Raw genomic sequence first — 25,375 nt, forward strand, 5'->3', positions numbered from 1 at the left:
GTATTCTCAGTTTTAAATCAATGGTTGGTTTAATTAACTTCTATCCTTCAATGTCTACTCAACTCATAGATGCATGAGTATGATCTCAGTTATCTGTATGAAACCAAACCTAACAATGGAAACGAAAGGGTCTACTTACAAAAATTTAAATGGACAAATGTGACAGGCATTCATCTAGCTGTGACAAATTCTGACAGTATTTAACACTGTGATTTCCTGTGATCGTCAGCTCCATCTAGTGGCCATAATGAGGTCATTTTCCTGAAATACTTCCATCGGTAAAATTAGCGCAATAAAGCACTATGCCCACTATATGGAGCTAATGATCATATGAAAAAAATACAGCGAAAAATCATGACAGCCAGGTAAATGCAGGTCATATTTGTTTAACTATTTAAAAAAATATAGACCTCTAAGCGTTTGTGAAAGCTTACATCACAAAATGTACTCAGCCAATGAAAGGTAATGACTCCATTTTTATTTTTATACTGCTATCAATGGGCAACACAGGACAACATTTCATCCGTGTCTTTAGTGACCTCCGATCTCCTTATGAACTGTTTCTTACATGATGAAGATCAGCCATGGAGTATATCTGAGGTGTATATCAGGGTGTGCTTCTTCCCCACATGAGAGATGTGATGTCCAGCAACATCCATATAGAAGACATTTCCCGCACTCAAGGCACTAATACACCTCGAGGGTTGTGTGGGATCCCTGATGTACAGGAAGACAGGACTTCAGTGAGGAACAATTCCCTCACTCAGGACAGGAATACGGCTTCTCCCCCATGTGAGATCTCTGATGTCTGCAAAGATGAGACTTCTGTGAAAAACTTTTGCCGCACTCAGGACAGCAATATGGTTTCTCCCCCGTGTGAGATCTCTGATGTCTGTAAAGATTGGACTTCTCTGAAAAACATTTACCACACTCAAGACAGGAAAGTAGCTTCTCCCCCAAGTGAGATCTCTGATGTCTGTAAAGATCGGACTTCAGTGAATAACATTTCCCACACTCAGGACAGGAATATGGCTTCTCCCCCGTGTGAGATTTCTGATGTGTATAAAGATGGGTCTTCTGTGAAAAACATTTACTGCACTCAGGACAGGAATGCGGCTTCTCCCCTGTGTGAGATCTCTGATGTCTGTAAAGATTGGACTTATCTGAAAAACATTTTCCACACTCAGTACAGGAAAGTGGCTTCTCGCCCGTGTGAGATCTCTGATGTCTGTAAAGATCGGACTTCTGTGAAAAACATTTCCCGCAGTCAGGACAGGAATATGGCTTTTCCCCTGTGTGAGATCTCTGGTGTATGTAAAGATTGAACTTCTGTGAAAAACATTTCCCGCACTCAGAACAGGAAAACAGCTTCTCCCCCGTGTGAGATCTCTGATGTCTCTCAAGATAGGATTTCTGTGAAAAACATTTCCTGCACTCAGGACAGGAATATGGTTTCTCCCCTGTGTGAGATCTCCGATGTTTGTCAAGATGGGATTTCTGTGAAAAACATTTCCCGCACTCAGTACAAGAATATGGCTTCTCCCCTGTGTGAGACCTTTGATGTCTGACAAGATCTGGTTTTTGTACAAAACATTTCCCGCACTCTGAACAGGAATACAGCTTCTCCCCTGTGTGAGATCTCAGATGTCTGTAAAGATGGGAGTTCTGTGAAAAACATTTCCCACACTCAGAACAGGAATACGGCTTTTCTCCTGTATGAGATCTCTGATGTGTAACAAGTAGTGAGTTTTTTACAAAACATTTTCCGCACTCAAGACAGGAAAGTGGCTTCTCTCCCCTGTGAGTTCTTTTATGCTCACTAAGATGGAATTGAGAATGGAAACACTTTCCGCACTCAGTACAGGAAAAGCTCTTCTCTGTTGGAAGGATGGCACCGTCCCTCATAGTCTGAGGTTCCTCAGGATAAGAGGAATACGATGGTCCATCTACATTGTGTGGTGCCGGATGGACATTTGAGGTAGTCGGGTTTTCTCCTGGACTATACTGTGTGATGTCCTCATCTTCTACTTTACAGTCTGGAGACAAAGTGAGACAATCCTCTGAGGTTTTCCTCATCTCCCGTCCATCTACTAAAATAGAAAAAAAAGATTATTACTAGACATGAGCAGATTGGTTCCCCTAAACCAGGACTCCACCCACATCAGGCAGCTTTGTCTCTGAGGATCTTACATTTCCACCCTCAAGGTAACTAGTAAATGGGACCTCTGATCTCCTACCAGTTCATTTCTTTATTCATTGACCTTAGTCAGAGAGTGAGGAAACAACGAGAACTGTCTTTTATAGGAGGGACAGTGATGATGGGATTATAGGATGAGTGTCCCCACCCCCTCTATCACTCATTGCCATCTTCCCAACACAATAAGTCCTGCACTTTCTTATTTAATCCATGATTTAGTCATGAATAACAGCAGGGCTGAGCCCCACCAGAGGTCAGAGAGTGAGGATGGGGGGGAGAACAACCAAGATGAAGACTGGACTGATCCTGAAGACCACCATCATTGGGTTATTGACTCCTCCCTCATTATCATCTATTGTTTAAGGTTCCAAAGTTTGAGGATGTGATCAACATGTAAAAGTCTGTGCTCCAATCAAATCATCAAATATAAAATGTCCAGCTGGTAGAAAATGTGATGTGTGTAACAAAAGAGAGTACATTTTGGGTTTATATATAGCAGTGGGTAGAGGGGAGAGATCAGAAGTGAGGACTATGTAATGTACAACATATTGTATAAGATACAACAGATTATATAGTATCAGAATTATGTACTTTAACAGAGTACTGTATATAGTGCAGGGGTCAGGAGTATGTAATGTACAATATAAATTAAATAGTATAAGAGTCAAGAGTTAAATGTTTACATGAGACAAGCTGCAGAGGTCCCACACTGCTGCCACCCATCTCCTGAGACTGCACTCAGTGACTTGGGTCTGAAACTATACAGACATATCCCTCCACCCGGCACAGCCAGCAGGCAAAACAGTAAGTAACCCTGGGAGAATTGTTCTGTCAGAGATCTTGCTAGTCCCAGGCATGGGGCAGAAGACCCAAAGAACATACCCCAAGTGCCTAAGTCTAGTAATGCCTATCGTGGAAATCAACATTTTACTGCCAGCTGAACCCCAAAATCTCCATAGATCCAGTCTAGATACATAAATTGTGTCTGCAGCAGGGAGAAGGATAATTATCCAAGAGAAATACAGGAATACAGGACAGGGAACACAGCTCAGGAAAGTGTTTAGGGTATTACAGGCTGATATCACCCAGTCCCCGCCCTACTCTGGACCAATCAGTGAGCAGTATGGGTGGAGGAATGTATTTAGTGTTAATGTCCCACCTGTGCTGATCTCTGTAGGAGTGTCCTCCTCTATAAATGTCCCCGTTATTCCATCCTCCTCCATAGACTGCTGATCATCCCTCACATATGTCTCTTCTTCTTCTGCTTTAACCTCAAATTCTATATCAACTGGTTCTCCACTCTAAATCAAGAAAATGAGAGTGAATATCATCTGTAAGATATAAGCTTTAACATTGTGACTTCACATATAAAATCCACACATTCTATCCATAAGTGTGTTTTATAACCTTCGTCCCACCAACCTTGTAACAGTGAGGGACGGTGTGATCTTCTTTTGTGGAATCCCCGGAATACAGAAGATGCGGACATCTCTCTGGTGGGTTCCTGGTATTAGGTGGCTCCATCATATCCTTGTGTCCTTCTGTAAACTCCTCCATCACTCCATACTCCTCATCCTCCTCCTTATACTCTTCTTTAACATCAATTTTATCATCCCTGGGATCTCCACTCTAAATATATAATAAAACATTCAATGTAACAAACATGCTGTGTATAAATCAGAAGTACCAATAATTGTTAATCATCTACCTGATTATGGTAAGGGATGGTGTGATCTTCCTGTGTGGAATCCCAGGAATACAGAGGATGGGGACATCTCTCTGGTGGGTTTCTGTAGATGGATGACTCCACCATGGTGTCCTGGTACAGATCTTTGTGTTCTTTAGGATACTCTGACTCCTCCATCACCCCATCCTCATCATCCTCCTTTTTTATCTCTTCTTTAACCTCAACTTTAGAATCTCTCCGGTTTGCCCTCTGAATATATAATAAAAAATACATCAATTGTAACAATGTACAGATCCTAATGATCAGTGATTGTCCCTCATCTACCTGATGATGGTGAGGGATGGGGTGATCTTCCTGTGTGGAATCCCGGGAATACAGAGGACGGGGACATCTCTCTGGTGGGTTCCCATTACTGGATCCATCTGTAAGAAACACACACACTGACTGAATACATTGTTTCTATGTGTTTATCAGATGATGGGAGATCTAGGTGGATCCTCCGTACTGCTCTCTCCTTTACAATAAAGTCTCCTCTTACCCGGTGATGTGAGGGGTGGCTGATTGTCCATCATGACGTCCTTGTAGAGATTCTTGTGTCCTTCTAATTACTCCCACTCCTCCATGGAGAAATAGACAGTGACATCCTGACACCTTATAGGAACCTGACACACACAATGATACAGTCACCATCCAGACACATCCCTTGTCTGTTACTGGATAATGTCCCAGAATTCCCAGCACCGCTCACCTCTCCTCCATGATCTCTCTGGTGACTTCTAGAATCTTCTTTTTATTTCTCTATTCTATCAGGGAGGGAGGTGGAGGCAATGTGATGGTCATATGATCTCCAGACTTCACAGGAGGAAATCTCTAGATCTGAACACAAATAGGTAATTTTCTTTTTAATAAAAAAAAGTTTATTGAGCATAATAGAAAAGTGTATAAACAAGCACAAAGTGCAACTGGCACTATACATGAGGATAAATCAATGACATAACCATACAAAGTGTATAGGTAAAAAAGGTCAATATCAATATATCAAGGAGTACTGGAACCTATACCTAGTATAGCTGGTTGTACCCTAATAAGGGATATAAAGAAAACAGCCCAGTACTGTGCATCACAGCTTGGAATGCAGCGGGCCGGGGGAAATATGCAAACAATGGTCTGGAAAGTGGACGTGTGTTGCAAGGGATGAAGGGAGCTGCGCATGATAAATGAGGATACTCCTCGTCAATGCAGGTGGAGGGGTCCTCCAGCCACCTGTCCCAGATTTTGTTGTAGTTGGACAACCCTTGTGTGACTATAGTACTTTTGTGTATGGGAGAGTGGAGTTGACGTCCCTAATCTGCTGATGGGTAGTGGGGGGTGACGCTTTGATCCAGGATTTAGCTATTTGCATCCTGGCCAAGAACAGGGTTTCCTGCAAAAATATATTAAGATACTTTTCCTCCTCATAAAAGGAGAGGAGACCTAGTAAACATTGATGGGGCATAGGGTCAGAGGGGATCCCATGTGGTCATGTAGGAATTTAACCACATGCGACCAGTATCCTTGAAGGGAGGAACAGGACCATAGTAGGTGGTAAAATATTCCCTCTGGAACAAGCGGGGCAGTGGTCCGGTTTATATTTGGATAGGCGAGTCGGATTTAGGTAGGACCTGTGGAGAATGTAAAGGTGGGTAAGGCGGTCAGACAATTTAGGGGACACCAATCTACAGGAGGCCAGTGCCTCTTCCCAATTCTCATCCGCCAAGTCCCCCACATCCGTCTCCCACCTGGATTTCAGTCAATAGGCCTGAACAGTGGCCACCGGTAACATGAGGTGGTTGTAGAATAAGGAGATTCATTTTTTAGGGTCATGACCAGTGACCACTTCCACCAGATACACGATTCAAGGCTAGGGACAGAGTCGCGGAATTGGGAGTGGAGGGCATGGCAGAGTTGGAGATAACGGAAGAACATATGATTGGGCACACCAAACTCGTCTTTTATGTCTATGACCTGTGAGAGAATAATGACCCCCCAAGCAATCCATAAATTATAGTCAGGGACAGTTAGCAGTTCAGAAGTTCAAAAGTGGGTTGCCTCACAGTGGTGTGTGTGGTACATGGGGGCCTTGGTGGTGGACATATACCATCATTGCAAAACTTGGCAACTGGCTAACATGCGGCGCCTGTTACGCATGTGAAGTGACTCTCGGGTGCCACATAGCAGGACCTGAAAGGGGTGGGCCACCAGGCTGGAGACCAAAGAGCAGACAAGTGTGGAGTACCTGTCCCTGTCCACTTGATTGTAATAAAAGAAATGAGATAACTGAGGAGCAACATAATACAAGGCTAGATCAGGCAAAGCAGTGCCACCTAGATGAACTGGGCATTTCAGAGCCTGCCATGATAGTTTGTGTCGGGATGGATCCCAGACGAAAGTGTTAAGAATAAATTCCATAGATTTAAAGATGCGGGTAGGAATGTACAGGGGGGCATGCCAAAAAAGGTAAAGCAGCTTGGGAAGGAGTATAGTTTTCACCAAGTTAATGCGTCCCATAATTCCAAGGGGGAGACGGGACCAGGTCTGGGTTTTGGTTTTTAAGTTGAGGCTTGTATATTCTATGAGGCATCTGGAAATGTGTACTCCCAAGTATTTAATCTTGCTTGCTCTGACCAGGGAAAGCGTGGTTTGGTCTGCAGTGGGGGCATCTACATCTAGTGGAAGGATCTGGGACTTAGACCAGTTGATCTGTAATCCAGAATATTCCCCAAATTGCTTGATAAGCTGCAAAGCCGCTTGGAGTGAAGGGCCAGCGTCCTCCAGATATAGAAGCATGCCACCCGCATAGAGACTGAGGACCTCGGTCACCCTTCCCATGCGGAGTCCTTTTATGCCTGGGTGTGCCCTAATGGCGATGGCAACGGGTTCTACAGCCAGTAGTGGGGAAATAGGGCAGCCTTGGCGAATGCCACGGTATAGAGCGAAAGGGTCTGAGACCCTACCATTGACTTAGATCCGGGCAGTGGGAGCCCGGTAAAGGAGTTGGAGCCATTTGATAAATTTTGGGGCGAAGCCAAACCTGCGGAGAAATTCCCACAGGTAAAACTTTGGGGCATCCAGGCTGACCACAACTCTGGATCCAATGTTGTCATGTGTAGACTGAAGATTCATGAAGGGTCTCTGGAGATTAAACGCTGTGTTCTTGTTGGGCATGAACCCCGCCCGTCTGGTCAGGATGTATTAAACTGAGAATCACTTTGTTTAGCCGCAGGGCAAGAATTTTGGCTAGGATCTTGACGTCTAATTGTAGGAGTACGACTGTACGACTCGGTGAAGAGTGGATCTTTCCTTGGTTTGGGTATTAAGACCACCAGAACTTCTCCCATAGATGCTGGGAGGGTAGCACAGTCAAATATGTGGGTATATAGAGCTTGCAGTTTGGGGATAAGGACCTTGCTGAATTGATCATAAAACTCTAGAGGTAGTTTGTCGGAACCCAGTGCTTTTGAGGGTGGGAGGTGTGCCATTGCTGCTGCTATGCAGTCAGTTGTGATTGGCGCCTCAAGCTGTTTTACCTGGGAGAGGGTGAGGGTAAGAAAGTCAATGTCCTGAAGTAACTCAGTCAAGTCGTCTTGAGAATGATGGCCAGTGGAGGTGTATAGGTCAGAGTAAAACTGCCTAAACTCATTCGCTACTTGAGAGGGGTCCCTGATCGCATCCCCAGAGACTGACTGAAGCGTGGCGACCACTAGAGGTGGCCACGTATGCGAGCAGTTTGCCTGCGCGCTCACCTTGCTCAAAGATACGCTGTTTACTAAAAAAAAAAAAAAGAGTCCCAGTTTGGCTTTTTCAAAGTGTAGTTGGTCAGTGAGCCTAGATTGCAGTCACAGGAAGGAAGCATTGGCTGCAGAGAGGTCAGTGATAAAAGTCTGATGCTCTTCCGCCTGTTGAAGTGCAATCTTGGAGGAGGCCTTGTGTCTATTAATGCGTGAAGAGAGGATCATGCGGGCATGTTGTTTAAAGGTTTCCCACACCAACCCAACCGACGCCGACCCCTGATTGGTACGAAAAAAGCTAATCCATTCTCGCTGGATACCCTCCAGGTCCGACATGGCGGCGAGCCAAAAGGGGTTCAGGTCCCATATACAGACCGTGGGGGGAGCAGGCAAGTGTAGAAATACCCAGTATGGCGAGTGATCAGAGAGCACCCTGACACCAAACCCCACATCCAGCAGATCGGGCAAAAGAGTGGGTAGGACTAGTAATAGGTCAATGCGGGATATGGCAGAGTGTGAGGGGGTAAAGCAGGAGTAGGCAATGGCTGTCGGGTGTTTATACCCCCAGGTATATACCATGGAGAACTCAGAGAGGAACCTCCCAAACCTGGTGAGTGTAGGTTGGGGTAACACTGGAGTAGTGCAGCCGAGTCTAACAAGGCTGGGGTTTATGATCATGTTGAAATCCCCCAACCAAATAGCTGGCACTGTGGGGTGACTAGCCATGAAGGCCACTCCCTCCTAGTGGTGTGCAGAAATAAAGACAGACCCTGGGGGTCCGACTGCAGAGAATGAAGCTGGAATTGTACAGTTTTGGCATCCAGGATGGGGACGCCATGGGAGATGCAGGTGTATGGGGCCTGGTATAGCTAACCAACCCAGGGTTTTTTAAGCGCCATTTGCATATGACCCATGACATGGGTTTCCACCAAGATGGAGACATCTGCACTTAAGGATTTGAGATGGGATAGAATGGCAACATGTTTAGGCATGGTGCCCAGCCCCCTCACATTCTATGTCACTAACTTAAGGGTGGCCATACCGATATTGGGGGCTGTAGGGGAATGCAGTCGGACCATCAGGGAACAGTCTACAGTCCAATAACCAGGCATCTAATCTACTAAGCATATCACAATATCACATTGGAAACAGTATATATACAGATAAAGAGAAAAGCTTGCATATAACACATAAACCTTGCCTGCACTGGACCAGCATGGCAGAACTAACAAACAACTGCCATCCACAGCTGTGGAGGCAGAGACTAGCCAGGGAAACAAAACTTGAAGGGTCAATGTAAAAACCAGGGTTGGAGAGAAAGTCAAGTGTGACCATTGGGGTTCGGGGGGCGGCTAGTAACTGAAGAGTGCACAACTGAGTGGGGTGAAGTTTCTGAAAGTTCAGAGGGTGCAAGCGGACGCCTGAGATTTGCAAGAATCTATAGGGTGTGGAGGGAGAAGGATGGAGAAAAAAGAAAAATCAAAACAGGGGTAAAAATGGGGGGGAGGTTGTTGGGGGGGGTTCCAGGCATCTTGATAAGCACAGAGGGTATGGGCAGCCCCGGGATTGGCCGTGCAGGTTCTAAGTGCATGTAGGTGGGGGCATGAATGGGCAAAGCCCAACTTACGGTTCACGGATAGTTAGATGATCTGGGGCTGGAATAGTGGAAGCCAGGGTAGAGGAGTCGTGGTCACAAAGTAGCGGTGGCAGGTGTCATCTGAGGGGTGAGGTGGATACGGGTCAAGCAGCATCTCTGTGCTCCAGCCACAACAATACCACATTGGGGTCCTCGAATAACTGGGCCTTGCCATCACAAAACACATGTAGTCTCGCCAGGAACAACATAGCGTACATCAGATGATGGATACGCAGCTGCTGCTTGGCCTCAACAAACTGTGCCCTCTTCTGTATCTCTACGGAGAAGTCCAGGAACATTGCGATATGGATGTTGGCAAAGGGGATGTTGCCTCTTTCACGTGTCAACTGCAGGATAGAGTCTTGGTCTCTGTAATTTAGGAACTTGGCGATGAAGGTGTGCGGGGGTGCTCCACTGGGTGGAGGGTGTGCAGCCAGGCGATGAGTGCGCTCCACCACAAACGTTGATGAAAAGGCCTCTCTGCTGAAGGTTTTGATTAGCAGGTTCTCGAGAAATGTGGGGGGGGGGGTCAGATCCTTCAGCCCTCTCAGGCAGACCCACAAAGCAGAGATTACAGCAGCGTAGTCTGTTCTCCGTGTCATCTTGCTTGCTGAGAACAGTATTGAGCTGGTGCTGCAGCCTTTCTGTTGTCACCTGAAACGGTGGTATCTCATCCTCCATAGCCCACCCTGCGCTCAGTCTCCGTCACTCTCTCCCGCAGTTTGTGGATGTCTTGCCTGATAAGTGATATGTTGATCTTCACCTCTTCTATATTTGAGGTGAGGGTAGTCTGGCAGAGAGAGATGGCTTCCAGCACTCTGGCAGTGTCCCCTGTGGGTGGTTCTTCCTACTCCTGAATTGGAGTGACACCATCTTCCTCGGCCGGGTCCCGCTCCTCATGGCAGTATTTCTCCAACTTTGCCAAGGCTCCAGAGGTCCATTTCGGCGGCGACATGGAGGCGGGTGAATTGATGAGCTCGTGGGTAGCTTGCTATGATGTTAAGAGAAGGGATTCCCCCCCCCCCGGAACGGTATGAAGGATTATGCTCAAGCGGAGCTCTTAGCCTGCACACCCTATGCCATGCAGCTCCAGGCCATGCCCCAACAAATAGTTAATTTAAATGGTATTCCCAGAATCCTCCTCACCTCATCATTCAGGTCTCTATTTATTAAAGCCCCACTTCAGAATGAGGTATAATTTACCCACACAGGACCCCCACACTATGCAGGTTAAAAACATGTTGCAGGCATTCTAATGTCCTTACACACAACGCAGGGCCAACAGTCCCACTTTGCTAGTGAGGATGTCAAGGGTCCGCCCACATCCTAAAAGCATCAGAAAAAAAAGCCAGAGTGAGGGACATTGGGAGGAGGAGCTGTGAGATCAATGTGATGCCATAGGACATATAGAGAGGGAGATTTGAGGAATCCTCTATATGAGGCTCATTGTCAGATCAACTGAGACCAGGTGACAGATGCACTCCATAGGAGTCGGAAATGCACCGCTAAGATAGTGGACCCTAGGACTGACTGCTGCGGATAGTACCCAGGGAGGTTCAGGAAGCAGGTCTACTGGATCATTAACAGATCACAGTGGGAGCTAGAGCATAGATTCCCCAGGGCGCGGAGTCCAAGAGCCATCAGGTGTTCACCAGAGCCTCTAGTGGTGAGGATGAACTGCGCTGCAGTCTGGCTCCAGCAGGTTGCGGCCCCTAGGGTCTCACAGCTCACGCTCATGGTAGACTACAGGAGAAGGAAGCAGCAGGCTGGAACAACAAGGATAGTAAAGGGATAAGGCAGAGAACAGGGCGACTAGCAGACAGGAACAACAGAATACATGCCAAATGTTCAGGGTCACAGGCAAACAGGGATAGTCAGGGACACGCCAAAAGGTCAGGGTCACGAGCAGACAGGAATAGTCGAGAACACGCCAAGGTCAGGTACAGACAAACAAAGAGCACGCGGCAAGCAGGAAACAGGAAGCCAAACACACAAATGAATACACAATGGTTGATCAGCACTGCTGGCTTGCAGTGCACAGGTAATATAGGGTTTCCTGATAGGGCCTGGGGTGAGGCCATGCTTAGAGAAGAGGTTATAAAAACAGCCAGGTGAGAGTGGCTGGCCTGGCTGGCCTTAGTCTGAACACATGAGGAGGAGGTAAGCAGACAGAGAAAGATTACTGCATAACCATGACATTTATGTGCAAACCAAATCATTGTTCTTGGGTGTGTCCTACCTCTCCTAAACTTAAGAGTGAACTTCGACCTTTACCATAGAGAAATCTGTCAGGAATCTATGAAAGTAAGCTCTCATGTGATCAGGTGATGTGCGGAGGAACGGAGTGTAAATAGCAGACAATTTTCTCCAGAGCTCCTAATGGTGGGGATGGATTTTGCTGAGTGCTGGTGCCAAGTTTCCATTCCCCAGGATCACTGCAGGTGTGGAGAAAAGCTGTGTAAGAGGATATGGAGGAGAGATGAGGAGGAGATCCAGGAATCAGGATAAAGGTCAGGACAAGCAACAGACGAGCGCATCCAAGAGATGAAGCCGGGGTCACTACACAGAAAATCAATCCAAGGAAACAACAGGCAGGACGAGGAATAGCAAGAAGGAGCTCAGAGACAAATGAGAATATTGCTCAGCCAATGGGAGATTATCTCAGCATGACTTACATAATGAAGGAGATGAGGGGGAGGGGAGGAAGTCACTTAAGGTGACCATAGATACATGGAAATTCAGCTGGTTTAGCAGGGATCGGTCACATTTCCATCCATTTCTGGCCTAGGGTTGCCACTTTTTCTTCAAGCCTAACCCAAACACTTTTGCGGTGCACAGCTATTTTTTTTTTTTTTAGTATACACTATAAGACAGTGATGGAGAACCTTGGCACTCCAGATGTTTTGGAACTACATTTCCTATGATGCTCAACTACAGTGCGGAGTGCATGAGCATCATGGGAAATGTAGTTCCAAAACATCTGAGGTGCCAAAGTTTGCCGTCACTGCTATAGGATAACCGGCCTGGGACACCTTTGGGAGCTCCAAAGAGAATACTAATGCAGCGCACATAGTGCCCCTTCACCTCCTGTCAGGCCCTGTTCTGAGCTACATTCATGTCTGAATAATTTGTCTGGGTTTCAGGGGGGACTGAAACCCAGGCAAATGATTCAAAACCTGGACTGTCCGGAAGAATCCCGGACAGTTGGCAACCCTAGTGTGGGCTGGATAAAAGTCACTCGATCAGCTTTATCACTGATCTGTGTATTCTGAGAGCGGAGGAGCGCCCCCCATTGTCTGAATACAATAGTGCAGCCGGGAGGATTCCCCCATCCCTCTCCAATGTGTGGATGGGGGAATTGGTTCAGTTTTTTTCACTCATTCTGCTGTATGTGTCAGCTCAACCACATCTTCCACCTTTAATTGAAACTGGGATCTGCTTGCTAATTCTATGTATGTGCTTTTGGTAATCAATGCTGCCTTCAAATTCTTTACCTCTGTCCATATCACTGTGATGTTTATTTTGCTTTCTTATTGTCTATACCTAAATTATGAGCTGTTATCTTTATGACTATGACCCTTCTGCTCTCTTGCTGTGTCTTGTAGTCAGCCTCTGGTGTGAGAAGTTCATTCTGTTAGCCATGTGTTCCTCCTATGCTATCGATGCTCCCCGCTGAGACCACCGCCTGTGGAAGGGAATTTCACATCCTTGCCGTTCTTACAGTAAAGAACCCTCTCCGTAGTTTAAGGTTAAACCTCTTTTCTTCTAATTTTAATGAGTGGCCACGAGTCTTGTTAAACTCTCTTCTGCAAAAAAGGTTTATTTCTACTGTGGGGTCACCAGTACGGTATTTGTATATTGAAATCATATCCCCTCTCAAGCGTCTCTTCTCCAGAGAGAATAAGTTCAGTACTCGCAACCTTTCCTCATAACTAAGATCCTCCAGACCCTTTATTAGCTTCGTTGCCCTTCTTTGTACTTGCTCCATTTCCAGTACATCTTTCCTGAGGACTGGTGCACAGAACTGGACAGCATACTCTAGGTGCGGCCGGACCAGAGTCTTGTAGAGCGAGAGAATTATCGTTTTATTCCTGGAGTTGATCCCCTTTTTAATGCATGCTAATATTCTGTTTGCTTTGTTAGCAGCAGCTTGGCATTGCATGCCATTGCTGATCCTATCATCTACTAGGACCCGCAAGTCCTTTTCCATCCTTGATTCCCCCAGAGGTTCTCCCCCCAGTGTATAGATTACATTCATATTTTTGCCACCCAAATGCATTATTTTACATTTTTCTACATTGAACCTCATTTGCCATGTAGCTGCCCACCCCGTTAATTTGTTCAGATCTTTTTGTAAGGTTTCCACATCCTGCGGAGAAGTTATTGCCCTGCTTAGCTTAGTATCATCCACAAATACAGAGATTGAACTGTTTACCCCATCCTCCAGGTCATTTATGAACAAATTAAATAGGATTGGTCCCAGCACAGAACCCTGGGGAACCCCACTACCCACCCCTGACCATTCCGAGTACTCCCCATTTATCACCACCCTCTGTAGCCAGTTTTCAATCCATGTACTCACCCTATGGTCCATGGTGACGGACCTTATTTTGTACAGTAAACGTTTATGGGGAACTGTGTCAAATGCTTTTGCAAAATCCAGATACACCACGTCTACGGGCCTTCCTTTATCTGGATGGCAACTCACCTCCTCATAGAAGGTTAGTAGATTGGTTTGGCAAGAACGATTCTTCATGAATCAATGCTGATTACTGCTAATGATACTGTTCTCATTACTAAAATCTTGTATATAGTCCTTATCATCACCTCCAAGAGTTTACATACTATTGATGTTAGGCTAACTGGTCTGTAATTCCTAGGGATGTATTTTGGGCCCTTTTTAAATATTGGTGCTACATTGGCTTTTCTCCAATCAGCTGGTACCATTCCAGTCAGTAGACTGTCTGTAAAAATTAGGAACAACGGTCTGGCGATCACTTGACTGAGTTCCCTAAGTACCCTCGGATGCAAGCCATCTGGTCCCGGTGATTTATTAATGTTAAGTTTCTCAAGTCTAATTTTAATTCTGTCCTCTGTTAACCATGCAGGTGCTTCCTGTGTTGTGTCATGAGGATAAACACTGCAGTTTTGGTTACTGAAGCCCCCCGATTCACTTGTGAAGACTGAGGAGAAGAATAAATTCAATACCTTTGCCATCTCCCCATCCTTTGTAACCAGATGTCCTTCCTCATTCTTTATGGGGCCAATATGGTCTGTCCTCCCTTTTTTACTGTTTACATACTTAAAGAATTTCTTGGGATTTTTTTTGCTCTCCTCTGCTATGTGCCTTTCATGTTATATCTTAGCCGTCCTAATTGCACCCTTACATTTCTTGTTGCATTCTTAATAAAGTCTGAATGCTGATGATGATCCCTCAACCTTGTATTTTTTGAAGGCCTTCTCCTTTGCTTTTATATGCATTTTTACATTGGAGTTAAGCCATCCAGGACTTTTGTTTGCTCTTTTAAATTTATTACCCAATGGGATGCATTGGCTAATGCCCTTATTTAGAATGCTCTTAAAGCAAACCCATCTCTCCTCCGTGTTCTTTGTTCCTAATATTTTATCCCAATTTATGCCTTTTAGCAAGGTTTGTAGTTTAGGGAAGTTGGCTCTTTTGAAATTCAGTGTCTTTGTATTTCCTTTATTTTTCCTATTTGTGTGATTTATACTGAAACTAATTGACCTGTGATCGCTGTTACCTAAATTGCCCTGTATTTCCACATCCGTGATCAGGTCTGTATTGTTGGTAATCAGTAGATCCAGTAATGCTTTATTTCTAGTTGGTGCGTCTACCATCTGACCCATAAAATTGTCCTGAAAGACATTAAGGAACTGGCGAGCCTTAAATGAATGCACGGTTCCCTCCGCCCAGTCTATGTCTGGATCAGTGTTTCTCAACTCCAGTCCTCAAGGCGCCACAACAGGTCACGTTTTCAAGCTTACCATTATTTTGCACAGGTCATTTGATCAGTTTCACTGCCTTAGTAATTACCACAGCTGTTATATCTGAGGGAAATCCTGAAATCATGACCTGTTGGGGCGCCTTGAGGACTGGCGTTGAGAAACACTGGTCTGGATAATTAAAATCCCCCATTATGATAACACTTCTCATCCTTGCTGCTAATCCAAATTGTGATAGGAGATCTGTCTCCACTTCCTCCCTCAGGTTAGGGGGCCTATAGCACACTCCCAGTATTATTTTCCCCTTAGCTTCATCCCTTAGGAGCTCTATCCATAAGGATTCCACCTCCTCCCTAGCTCCCTCAGTGATGTCATCTCTCACATTCACTTGTACATTATTCTTGATATATAGACATACCCCTCCCCCTTTTTTACACTCTCTATCCTTGCGGTAACGGGTATACCCTTGAATGTTTGCCAGCCAATTATGAGAGCTGTTGAACCAGGTCTCTGAAATACCCACAAAATCCAAATCCTCCTCGTACAACAGTATCTCTAGTTCACCCATCTTGTCCGCCATGCTCCTGGCATTGGTGAACATGCCACATAGTTTAGACCGGTCGCATATTGTCTTCGTATTGGGTGTTCCGAGACTGCAACTAGGACTTGCTACTATATTTACTTTGTAATACCCTCTGGAATATGTTCCGCGCTGACTATCTCTACCTCTGGACCCTCCCCCCCATCACTTAGTTTAAAAACCCCTCTAACTTTTTGGCCATCTTCATTCCCAGTAGATCTGCACCCTCCTCATTTAGGTGCAGTCCGTCCCTTCCATAGTACCGGTTATTGACTGAGAAGTCGGCCCAGTCCTCCATGAACCCAAACCCCTCCTTACTACACCAGCTCTTCAGCCACTTGTTTACTTCCCTAATCTCCCTCTGCCTTTCTGGTGTGGCTCGATGTACCGGTAGTATTCCTGAGAATACTACCTTGGAGGTCCTTTTCCTCAATTTAGCTCCTAAGTCCCTAAAATCGTTCATTACACACTCCATCTGCCTCTGACTTTGTCATTGGTTCCAACGTGCTTGACAGCTGGGTCTTCCCCAGCCCCTCCCAGTAATCTGTCCACCAGATCCGTGATGTGCCGTACCCGAGCGCCCAGTAGACAACATACCGTTTGGCGCTTCAGGTCTTTGTTACAGATTGCCCTCTCTGTCCTTCTAAGAATTGAGTCCCCTACCACCAGAATCTGTCTTTCCTTTCCCTTCGCTGCCCCCCCACTCTCACTGGAGGAGTTCTTCCCCCGGCAGTTAGGAGAGTCCCTCAGCTCCAGCAGTGCTGGTCCCTGACTGGTTTCACCAATGTCACTCAATGGAGCATACTCTTTTGGATGCTCCAGTCCTGGATCGGCCTCCCTGGCACTTCCCCCTCTACCCTTCCTGACTGTCACCCATCTACTCTTTGCTAGTGCCTGCACCTCTTTGTCTCCACCCACCTCTGTGCTGGCCCCTGCCGGCACCTGCCGTGTACGTTCCGGGCTCTCCTTTAGTATGGAGGGACTTCTCAGTGCTGACAGTTGCTTCCCCAGATTCAGAACCTGGGCTTCCAGGGAAACAATGTGCTTACATTTTGCACAGCAATATTCGCCCTCGATCGGATGATCAAGGAACACATACATGCCACAAGATGTACAAAGAGTCGTCTCTCCACACCCGCCAGGCATCGTACCTATTGAATTTAATGAGGATTGGGGATTATACCCTGTCCAAATTTCCTAACAACTAGCTTCCTGACACTAATACTCAAGACAATACACAGGTACTCAACAAGACAATACACAGGTACTCACAAACCTACGTGCACTCACAGAACTACGTGCACTCGCAGACCTACGTGCACTCGCAGGCCACTCGCAGACCTACGTGCACTCGCAGGCCACTCGCAGACCTACGTGCACTCGCAGACCTACGTGCACTTGCAGGCCACTCGCAGACCTACGTGCACTTACAGGCCACTCGCAGACCTACGTGCACTCCCAGGCCACTCGCTAACCTACGTGCACTCGCAGGCCACTCGCAGACCTACGTGCACTCGCAGACCTACGTGCACTCCCAGGCCACTCGCTAACCTACGTGCACTCGCAGGCCACTCGCAGACCTACGTGCACTCGCAGACCTACGTGCACTCGCAGGCCACTCGCAGACCTACGTGCACCAATACTCAAGACAATACACAGGTACTCACAAACCTACGTGCACTCGCAGGCCACTCGCAGACCTAAGTGCACTCGCAGACCTACGTGCACTCGCAGACCTATGTACACTCACAGATCTACGTGCACTCATAGGCCACTCGCAGACCTACGTGCACCCGCAGACCTACGTGCACTCGCAGACCTACGTGCACTCGCAGACCTACGTGCACTCGCAATACACAAGTATACAGTACACAATACAAAAGTACTAACGATCCACACACACTACTCAGACAACACTCAGGTACTCACACTACACAGGTACTATGACCCCTGTTATAACCTCCTGTTTTACCTCACCACTTAGACCAGTTCCACTAACTCTGGTTTTAACTCACCACTTAAACCAGTTCCACTAACTCTGGTTTTAACTCACCACTTGGACCAGTTCCATATGGACAGAGTTCCAACAGACTCACAAATGAGCAGGCTCACTATGAGTTCTACACAAGGTTATATAAGCACCTGTGAGCAATTAACCACTCCCCTTAATTAGTAGTCTGAAGGAAGCAAAGAAAAAAAAAAGAACTGTTTAAAAAGTGTCAGAAAAAGGTGATTGAAAAGCTACAAGGAAAAGCCCCAAAAATGCAACCCAGCAATCAAAAAGCAAGACTTGTTCACTCTTCACTCAAGGTCCCCCCTCTGGTTTTAACTCACCACTTAGACCAGTTGCACTTGGACAGAGTTCCAACAGACTCACAAATGAGCAATATATGCAACAAATATGCAATCCTGACTAATTAATTGGCAATACCCCCACCCAAACTCAGTATAAATGTAGGCCTCCTCTAGGGGATGCACAGGCAGGGATTGCATTGGCAACTATCATCTTGGATAAAGTATTCATATTGGATTAAGTATTACACTTTGGCTCAGCACTTCAGCGAATGCACAAAGCAGAAATCCACAACAGACTTCTGCAGCACACTAAACAGACTACAGGTGACCTGCTTCTCCTTCAAACTTTTTCATCTCTCATTCAGGCTTCCTCTTAATCCCACCACTCTGTATCTGTATCATGCACGCCCTACTTTTCCTTCTCGTGGTTGCATCCTCTCTCCTAAAATTCTCTCTCCTTCACCCATCTTCTCCACCCTACAGCTTATATATATCACCCTCACTTCTGTCTTCACCTTATTACTGCACATATCAGCTCCTGCTAATTCTGACCCCATTTACCAATAAAACCTGCAGGACACTGGGACGTGTCCCCCCACAAAAGTCACACTCCCATATCCCCTCTCTCACCCTTCTGCTTCTCCTAACTTCTGTAGATATTTCCCCAAATCCTGGACCGCCATTATTTACCTTCTGCCAACATACTCAACCCACCCCATCCTTTGATAGCAGCCGCAATCCACACAATCTCATTTCTATTCCTCTTCAGCCTAGAACCAGCCTCCCCTTCTCCTGTGCCCTTTGGAATGCCCCCTCTGTTTGTAACAAACTCACCACAGTCCATGACCTATTTATCACAAACTCCCTGAACCTACTTGCAATTACTGAGACCTTCTTTCTCCTGCTTCTCTCTCCTATGGTGGCCTCCTGTGGACTCACTCTCCCAGACCTAGTGGACGGAAAGGAGGTAGTGTTGAAATCCTCCTATACGCTCAAAGCACTTTTCAGGTTCTTCATCCACCCCCCTTCTCTGACCCTCTCCTCATTTGAAGCTCACTGTATTCGTCTATTTTCTCCAGTTTCATTGAGAATTGCTGTGATCTAATTGGCCCCCTGGACCGGTATCAAACTTCCTTGATGACTTCTCTGCCTGGCTACCCTACTTTCTCTCTTCTGAAATTCCGACAATCATTCTTGGTGACTTCAACATCCCTGTTAATCTTAACACTCCCTCTACTTCCAAGCTGCTGAGCCTAACCTCCTCTTTTGACCTAAAACAATGGACAAGCTCTTCCACTCACTCTATTGGCAACTGCCTTCACCTCATATTCTCCTACCTATGCACTCGGCACAACCTCTCCAACATTCCTTTTCCTCTCTCTGATCACCACCTTATTAGTTTCACTCTCTCCTTGTCTGCCTCCTCCTTGCCTTCCAACTACCAAACTATTACCCGTAGAAACCTTCGCCATCTTAACCCTTCTCTTCTTTTTTCTGCTACAGATTGTCTCTATGCCAAAAATCTCATCCTTGTCCTGCTCAAACTTGGCCACTTCTGTCTACAACAGTTCACTGTCATCCACCCTGGATACCTTCGCCCCTTCACTACGCACAGAATCAGGCCCCGACCGCTACAACCCTGGCAGACATAGAATACCAGAAGCCTCAAAAAACAGAGCCGCGCTCTTGAACATCTGTGGCCTAAGACTAAGTCACAGCATTATTTCAGCCAATATAAATCTGCCCTCCAAAAATACCATTCCTGCCTCCACACTGCCAAACAGACCTACTTTATCACTTTCATTAACACCCTCTCACGCAGTCCCCATCAACCCTTTTCTACCTTTACTGCTCTACTTCATCTTCCATTACCTCCACCCACTAACTTACTCACTGCCCAAGAGATTGCTAATTAGGGCTGCAACTAACGATTATTTTCATAATCGATTAATCGGCCGATTATTTTTTCGATTAATCGGATAAAATCATAAAAAAAATCGTAATGTGCCATTTTTTTCTATTCCTCCCGGGGACACCAATGACGGGGCGCTATTCCTCCCGGGGACACCAATGACGGGGCGCTATTCCTCCCGGGGACACCAATGACGGGGCGCTATTCCTCCCGGGGTCACCAATGACGGGGCGCTATTCCTCCCGGGGTCACCAATGACGGGGCGCTATTCCTCCCGGGGTCACCAATGACGGGGCGCTATTCCTCCCGGGGTCACCAATGACGGGGCGCTATTCCTCCCGGGGTCACCAATGACGGGGCGCTATTCCTCCCGGGGTCACCAATGACGGGGCGCTATTCCTCCCGGGGTCACCAATGACGGGGCGCTATTCCTCCCGGGGTCACCAATGACGGGGCACTATTCCTCCCAGGAACACCAATGATGGGGCACTATCCCCCCACCCCTCCCAGGAACACCAATGGGGCACTATTCCCCCCCCCTCCCAGGAACACCAATGGGGCACTACCCCCCCCCTCCCAGGAACACCAATGGGGCACTATGTCCATTCTCCTCCCACCCAGGAAAACCAATGATGGGGAACTACTACTCCAGGCAGCCACCTCCCGGAACACCAATGATGGGGAATTATCCCCCCCCCCCAGGAACACCAATGGGGCACTATTCCCCCCCCCAGGAACACCAATGGGGCACTATTCCCCCCCTCCCAGGAACACCAATGGGGCACTATTCCCCCCCCAGGAACACCAATGGGGCACTATTCCCCCCCCCTCCCAGGAACACCAATGGGGCACTATTCCCCCCCCCAGGAACACCAATGGGGCACTATTCCCCCCCCTCCCAGGAACACCAATGGGGCACTATTCCCCCCCCTCCCAGGAACACCAATGGGGCACTATGTCTATTCCCCTCCCTCCCAGGAACACCAATGATGGGGCATTCCCCCCCCCCCTCCCTCCCCAGTAATACTGTTAGGATGGTGCCCGGTCATAAAAATGTGCTGTTTTTACTGTGTTATTAGCTGCTACCTTTCACTATGAATGAGCAGCTCGGCTCTCCTCGCTTCTTGCCCTCGCCTCTCTGTTCCCTCGAGGCAGCGGGCAGGGCTGAGATCAGTGGGGATGACGTCTGCAAAGAGGAGGAGGGGGAGAGGTGCGCCGCGGACGTGCCTGGTCACAAATGGCGGCGCCGAGGACACAGGAGGGAGGATTTTTTCTCTGTTCCCTCGAGGCAGCGGGCAGGGCTGAGAAGATCGGGGGGGGTGACGTCAGCAAGGAGGAGGAGAGGCGCGCCGTGGACGTGCGGCGGCGCAGACGTGCCTGGTCACAAATGGCGGCACCGAGGACACAGGGAGGGAGGATTTAAAACGGACGGACAGACAGAAGGAAGGTGCGGACCAACTAATCGATAATGAAAATCGTTGACAACGATTTTCATTATCGATTATTATCGATAATATCGATTAATCGTTTCAGCCCTATTGCTAATCACTTCAAAAATAAGATTGAGAAAATTCGTCTCGAGATCTCCGCTCTACAGATATCTCCCTCACTTTACAGTCCTTGTCCTCCTGCACAATCAATACTTCCCTCTTTTAACCCAGCTACTATAGAGGAAGTCACTAAACTTTTTTCTAACACCCACCTACTCCTGCCCCCTGGACCCTGTTCCTTCTCAAATACTACGGTCACCATCTGACTCTATCCTAAACTCCTTAACTAATATCTTCAACCTCTCACTCTCTACTGGCATCTTCCCCAACCCTCTAAAACATGCGCTAGTCACTCCCATACCAAAAAAAGCCTCACTAGACCACACAAATCTTAACAACCTAAGACCCATCTCTTTATTCCCTTTTTGCCTCCAAACACCTTGAACGTTTAGCCCATAACCAACTGAGCGACCACCTCATTGAGAATAACCTTCTTGATCCCCTTCAGTCTGGCACTCCACAGAAACTGCTCTCCTAAAACTCACCAATGACTTACTAACAGCCAAAACCAATGGACATTATTCTGTACTCTTGGACCTTTCCGCTGCCTTTGACACAGTTGAACACCCCCTCCTCCTCAAAAAACTCAATTTGCTTTGTCTCCATGGTTGCAATATCTGTTGGTTTGAATCTTACCTATCTCATCGCACCTTCAGTGTCACTTACAACTCCACTTCCTCCTCTCCAACTCCTCTTACCATTGGGATCCCCCAAGGTTCTGTCCTTGGACCTCTACTATTCTCGATCTACACGTCCTCCCTGGGTCAGCTGCCACTACCATTTATATGCTGATGACACCCAAATCTATTTCTCTGCCCCTCAGCTCACCCCATCAATCTCCTCACACATCACTGATCTACTAACAGACATATCAGCCTGGATGTCAAACCATTTCCTCAAACTGAATCTATATAAAACTGAGCTCTTAATATTTCCTCCCCCATGTCCCCCTTCCCCTGACTTCTCTGTCAAGATCAATGGCACATCTATCAGTCCGTCCCCACATGCCAGGGTGCTAGGAGGTAACCTTTGACTCTGAACTGTTCTTTCAGGCCCACATCCAATCCCTGTCCAACTCATGCCACCTTAGCCTCCGCAACATTTCCAGAATATGTCCCTTTTTAACTAATGACATCACCAAGCTTCTAATTCACTCCCTGGTTATCTCTCGCCTCGACTACTGCAACTCCCTCCTCATTGGATTACCTTTACATAGACTATCCCCCCTTCAGTCCATAATGAATGCCGCTGAAAGACTCATCCACCCTACCAACCATTCAGTGTCCTCCACCCCTCTCTGCCAATATCTCCATTGACTTCCACTCACCCAATGAATAAAATTCAAAGTACTAACAATAATTTACAAAGCCATCCATAACTCTGCCCCCAGCTACATCACTAACCTAGTCCCAAAATACCAACCAAGCCGCTCTCTTCGTTCATCCCAAGACTCCTGCTCTCTAGCTCCCTTGTCACCTCATCCCATGCTCGCCTACAGGATTTCTCCAGAGCTTCTCCCACCTTTTGGAATTCTCTACCCCAATCTGTCCGACTGTCCCCTAATCTATCCATTTTTAGACGATCCCTGAAAACCCTTCTCTTCAAAGAAGCCTATCCTGCTTCTAACTAACACTGTTTTACTTCTTCCATCAGCTCATCCCCCCCACAGCTATTACCTTTTGTATCAATTGACCCTTCCTTTTTAGATTGTAAGCTCTAACGAGCCGGGCCCTCTGATTCCTCTTGTACCAAATTGTAATGTAACTGTAATGTCTGCCCTCATCATTTAAAGCGCTGCGCAAACTGTTGGCGCTATATAAAACCTGTATAATAATAATAATAAAACTGAACCATGTATGACCAGCTTTGTAAGCAAGATATATTAATTATCAACTGATCCTCCCTGAAGGGGTTATTCTACATATTACCTCCTCTGCCGCCAGATCCAGCTGTCTTCTCTCTACGTCTTATAGAATGTCCTGTTTGTACCTGACATCATTTCCTGGCTTTACCTGACATCACTTCCTGTCTGTTTTCCATAGAGACTTCCTGTCTGGATAGAAGATCCCCATCTTGTGGAGCTCAGAGGAACTGCAGCTCAAGGAACGTCTCATAGTACTGTATATCCTTCCCCTTTCTCTCCTCCCAGAGTGTGTATGAAGAGGCGGAGCTCTGAGTGTGTATGAAGAGGAGGAGCTCTGAGTGTGTATGAAGAGGCGGAGCTCTGAGTGTGTATGAAGAGGCGGAGCTCTGAATGTGTATGATGAGGCGGAGCTCAGAGTGTGTATGAAGAGGCGGAGCTCTGAATGTGTATGATGAGGCGGAGCTCAGAGTGTGTATGAAGAGGCGGAGCTCTGAGTGTGTATGAAGAGGCGGAGCTCTGAATGTGTATGATGAGGCGGAGCTCTGAGTGTGTATGAAGAGGCGGAGCTCTGAGTGTGTATGAAGAGGTGGAGCTCTGAGTGTGTATGAAGAGGTGGAGCTCTGAGTGTGTATGAAGAGGCGGAGCTCTGAGTGTGTATGAGGAGGCGGAGCTCTGAGTGTGTATGAAGAGGCGGAGCTCTGAGTGTGTATGAAGAGGCGGAGCCCTGAGTGTGTATGAAGAGGAGGAGCTCTGAGTGCGTATGAAGAGGAGGAGCTCTGAGTGTGTATGAAGAGGAGGAGCTCTGAGTGTGTATGAAGAGGCGGAGCTCTGAATGTGTATGATGAGGCAGAGCTCAGAGTGTGTATGAAGAGGCGGAGCTCTGAGTGTGTATGAGGAGGCGGAGCTCTGAATGTGTATGATGAGGCGGAGCTCAGAGTGTGTATGAAGAGGCGGAGCTCTGAGTGTGTATGAGGAGGCGGAGCTCTGAGTGTGTATGAAGAGGCGGAGCTCTGAGTGTGTATGAAGAGGCGGAGCCCTGAGTGTGTATGAAGAGGAGGAGCTCTGAGTGCGTATGAAGAGGAGGAGCTCTGAGTGTGTATGAAGAGGAGGAGCTCTGAGTGTGTATGAAGAGGCGGAGCTCTGAATGTGTATGATGAGGCAGAGCTCAGAGTGTGTATGAAGAGGCGGAGCTCTGAGTGTGTATGAGGAGGCGGAGCTCTGAGTGTGTATGAAGAGGCGGAGCTCTGTGTGTGTATGAAGAGGCGGAGCTCTGAGTGTGTATGAAGAGGCGGAGCTCTGTGTGTGTATGAAGAGGCGGAGCTCCTGAGTGTGTATAAAGAGGCGGAGCTCTGAATGTGTATGAAGAGGCGGAGCTCTGAGTGTGTATGAAGAGGCGGAGCTCTGAATGTGTATGAGGAGGCGGAGCTCTGAGTGTGTATGAAGAGGCGGAGCTCTGTGTGTGTATGAAGAGGCGGAGCTCTGAGTGTGTATGAAGAGGCGGAGCTCTGAGTGTGTATGAGGAGGCGGAGCTCTGAGTGTGTATGAAGAGGCGGAGCTCTGAGTGTGTATGAAGAGGCGGAGCTCTGAGTGTGTATGAAGAGGCGGAGCTCTGAGTGTGTATGAAGAGGCGGAGCTCTGAGTGTGTATGAAGAGGCGGAGCTCTGAGTGTGTATGAGGAGGCGGAGCTCCTGCTGGAACAGCGGTCGGAGGAGGAGGAGTCTAGGAGGGAGATGACAGAAAGCGCAGCAGACTTGCAGGAGTGAGCGAGGAGGATCCAGTTCCTTTGCCATCGGAGCACGGGCGCTGCCCCCCCCCAATACTAGTCACCATAAATATAAAATTAATTTTTAAAAAAATGTTTTTTAAAAGGTTGATGATTAATATATTTAGCTTCCAACACTGGCCATTAAGGATGAGCTCCAG

The 25,375-nt window shown here is 47.2% G+C and overlaps 2 protein-coding genes across 2 annotated transcripts in view; one reads left to right on the forward strand and one right to left on the reverse strand.

Moving 5' to 3' along the window:
* LOC141121832 (uncharacterized) overlaps window positions 1-25,375 on the forward strand; it is a 207,896-nt gene that overhangs the window by 57,593 nt on the left and 124,928 nt on the right. The gene's annotated exons all lie outside the window — the stretch shown is intronic.
* LOC141121856 (uncharacterized) lies at window positions 428-23,624 on the reverse strand. The gene is made up of 8 exons (XM_073611609.1): window positions 23,517-23,624; window positions 4,633-4,760; window positions 4,423-4,546; window positions 4,209-4,306; window positions 3,906-4,133; window positions 3,620-3,826; window positions 3,357-3,498; window positions 428-2,090 (listed from the first exon to the last, which is right to left on the reverse strand). The coding sequence occupies exons 3-8, from the start codon at window positions 4,454-4,456 to the stop codon at window positions 760-762; spliced, it is 2,040 nt and encodes a 679-aa protein (XP_073467710.1). The 5' UTR covers window positions 4,457-4,546; window positions 4,633-4,760; window positions 23,517-23,624; the 3' UTR covers window positions 428-759.

Source organism: Aquarana catesbeiana, unplaced genomic scaffold (assembly GCF_042186555.1).
Source record: "Aquarana catesbeiana isolate 2022-GZ unplaced genomic scaffold, ASM4218655v1 unanchor233, whole genome shotgun sequence".
NCBI classification, from domain to species: Eukaryota; Metazoa; Chordata; class Amphibia; order Anura; family Ranidae; genus Aquarana; species Aquarana catesbeiana.